This window comes from Gavialis gangeticus, unplaced genomic scaffold (assembly GCF_001723915.1).
Source record: "Gavialis gangeticus isolate Ggan-Ray unplaced genomic scaffold, GavGan_comp1, whole genome shotgun sequence".
Lineage (NCBI taxonomy): Eukaryota > Metazoa > Chordata > Crocodylia > Gavialidae > Gavialis > Gavialis gangeticus.
Genome location: NW_017729034.1, coordinates 31,660,402 through 31,661,764, shown reverse-complemented (window position 1 = coordinate 31,661,764; position 1,363 = coordinate 31,660,402). Strand labels below are relative to the sequence as shown.

General features: G+C 59.4%; 1 protein-coding gene across 1 annotated transcript in view; it reads right to left on the bottom strand.

Moving 5' to 3' along the window:
- The window catches only part of YIPF3 (Yip1 domain family member 3), a 25,592-nt gene extending 24,286 nt beyond the window's left edge, over nt 1–1,306 (bottom strand). Inside the window, exons 1-2 of the mRNA XM_019526706.1 lie at nt 986–1,306; nt 321–427 (exon numbers count right to left, since the gene is read on the bottom strand). Of these exons, the coding sequence (XP_019382251.1) occupies nt 321–427; nt 986–1,306 (428 nt within the window). The remainder of the gene's footprint in view (nt 1–320; nt 428–985) is intronic.
- Nucleotides 1,307–1,363: the final 57 nt, after the last annotated feature.

The window sequence follows — 1,363 nt, the reverse complement described above, 5'->3', positions numbered from 1 at the left end:
TGTGTGGCAGAGAGAGGTGGAGAAATCACTCGCTACACATCAGAAGAGGTGGGAAATGAGCACTACACAGACCAGAAGGTGCTGCTGAGTTCATGTCTGGAAACAGCACCAAGGACCTACAAACAAAATGAGCAGCCTTCCACTTTAAGGCTCTGCCAACACCGCTACAGCTCTAACAAGACAGCCCCTGTTCTACTCTCCTGGGGAAGCCTTTCCAAAGCATCCCTCACACTGGACACGGCAATAGGTGGGATGGGGTAGGAAGGTGAGGTGCCTGCGCAGGCTCATTCACAGCCCCCCTCCTCCCTGCCCCTGCTCACCTGTTCCGAACTTGGATGGGCTCCACGTCAAAGTAGGGGCGCAGGATGTCAATGTTGGCGTAGAGACTGAAGGCCTTGGAGGCCTGTCTCTTACCCGCCTGCCACATCTGGGGGGGAAAAGAGGTGGAAACTTGCAGTAGACTGACTGACCACTGCTGCCACCCTCCCACCTCCCAGGGGACTACCCCAGGGCTGGAGCACTAGGCAACTGGAAGCAGCCAGGATACAGAGCAGTTGTGCGAAAACAAGACAGGAGCCACGGTCCCAGGAAATGCCCTGAAATGACTTCCCGGGGGGCTACCCAATGTCTTGCTCCCACCACCAGCCTGGTGCAACTATTGCCTGGTCATCCCCTGCAACTGCAAGGGGCACTGGAGTGTCTCAGGGTCAACCGGAGGGCTGCAAGCTGGGCAGAGACCACAGGTGTGTGTACACGTGTGCATGTGTCCATGAATGCACATACATGTATACACATCTGTGTGCGTGTGCAGCTTCATGCGCATGCATGTATGAGCTTGCCCGCGTACACATGTGTACCTGTGGGTACATGCCTTCCAGCCACCCACCCTCTATGTGCTATGGGGCCAGCAACGCCGGCACCCTTTGGGAAGGCAGGCGACAGTGTGTGCATGTGTGGGGTGGGATGGCGCCCAGCCCTGCCTCACCTGATCGGCCACCTGCCGGCCCAGCTGCCCGCGGAAGCCCTTCATGCCCAGGAACTCGCTGTCCTCCTCATCCCCTACTGTCGCCTCAGCCTCCTCCTCCTCCTCTTCCTTCATCCGCTGGTGCATCTCGCCCATGTCCTCGAAGCTTGACCCGGACGTATCGTCCATGTTCTCCATGTCGATCACCGCTGCCCCGCTGCTGCCGCCAGCCTGCGCACACCCCGCCAGCCTGTCAGCACTGCTGCGGGCAAGCCTGTGCCCAGGATACCCCCAGCCCCTGGCATGACCTCCCCCATACCCTAGCACACTCCACCGGCTCATGATAACTCCCTCCCCCACTGGATACACCCTTCCCCCCCATACCCCGAAGTACCCTCA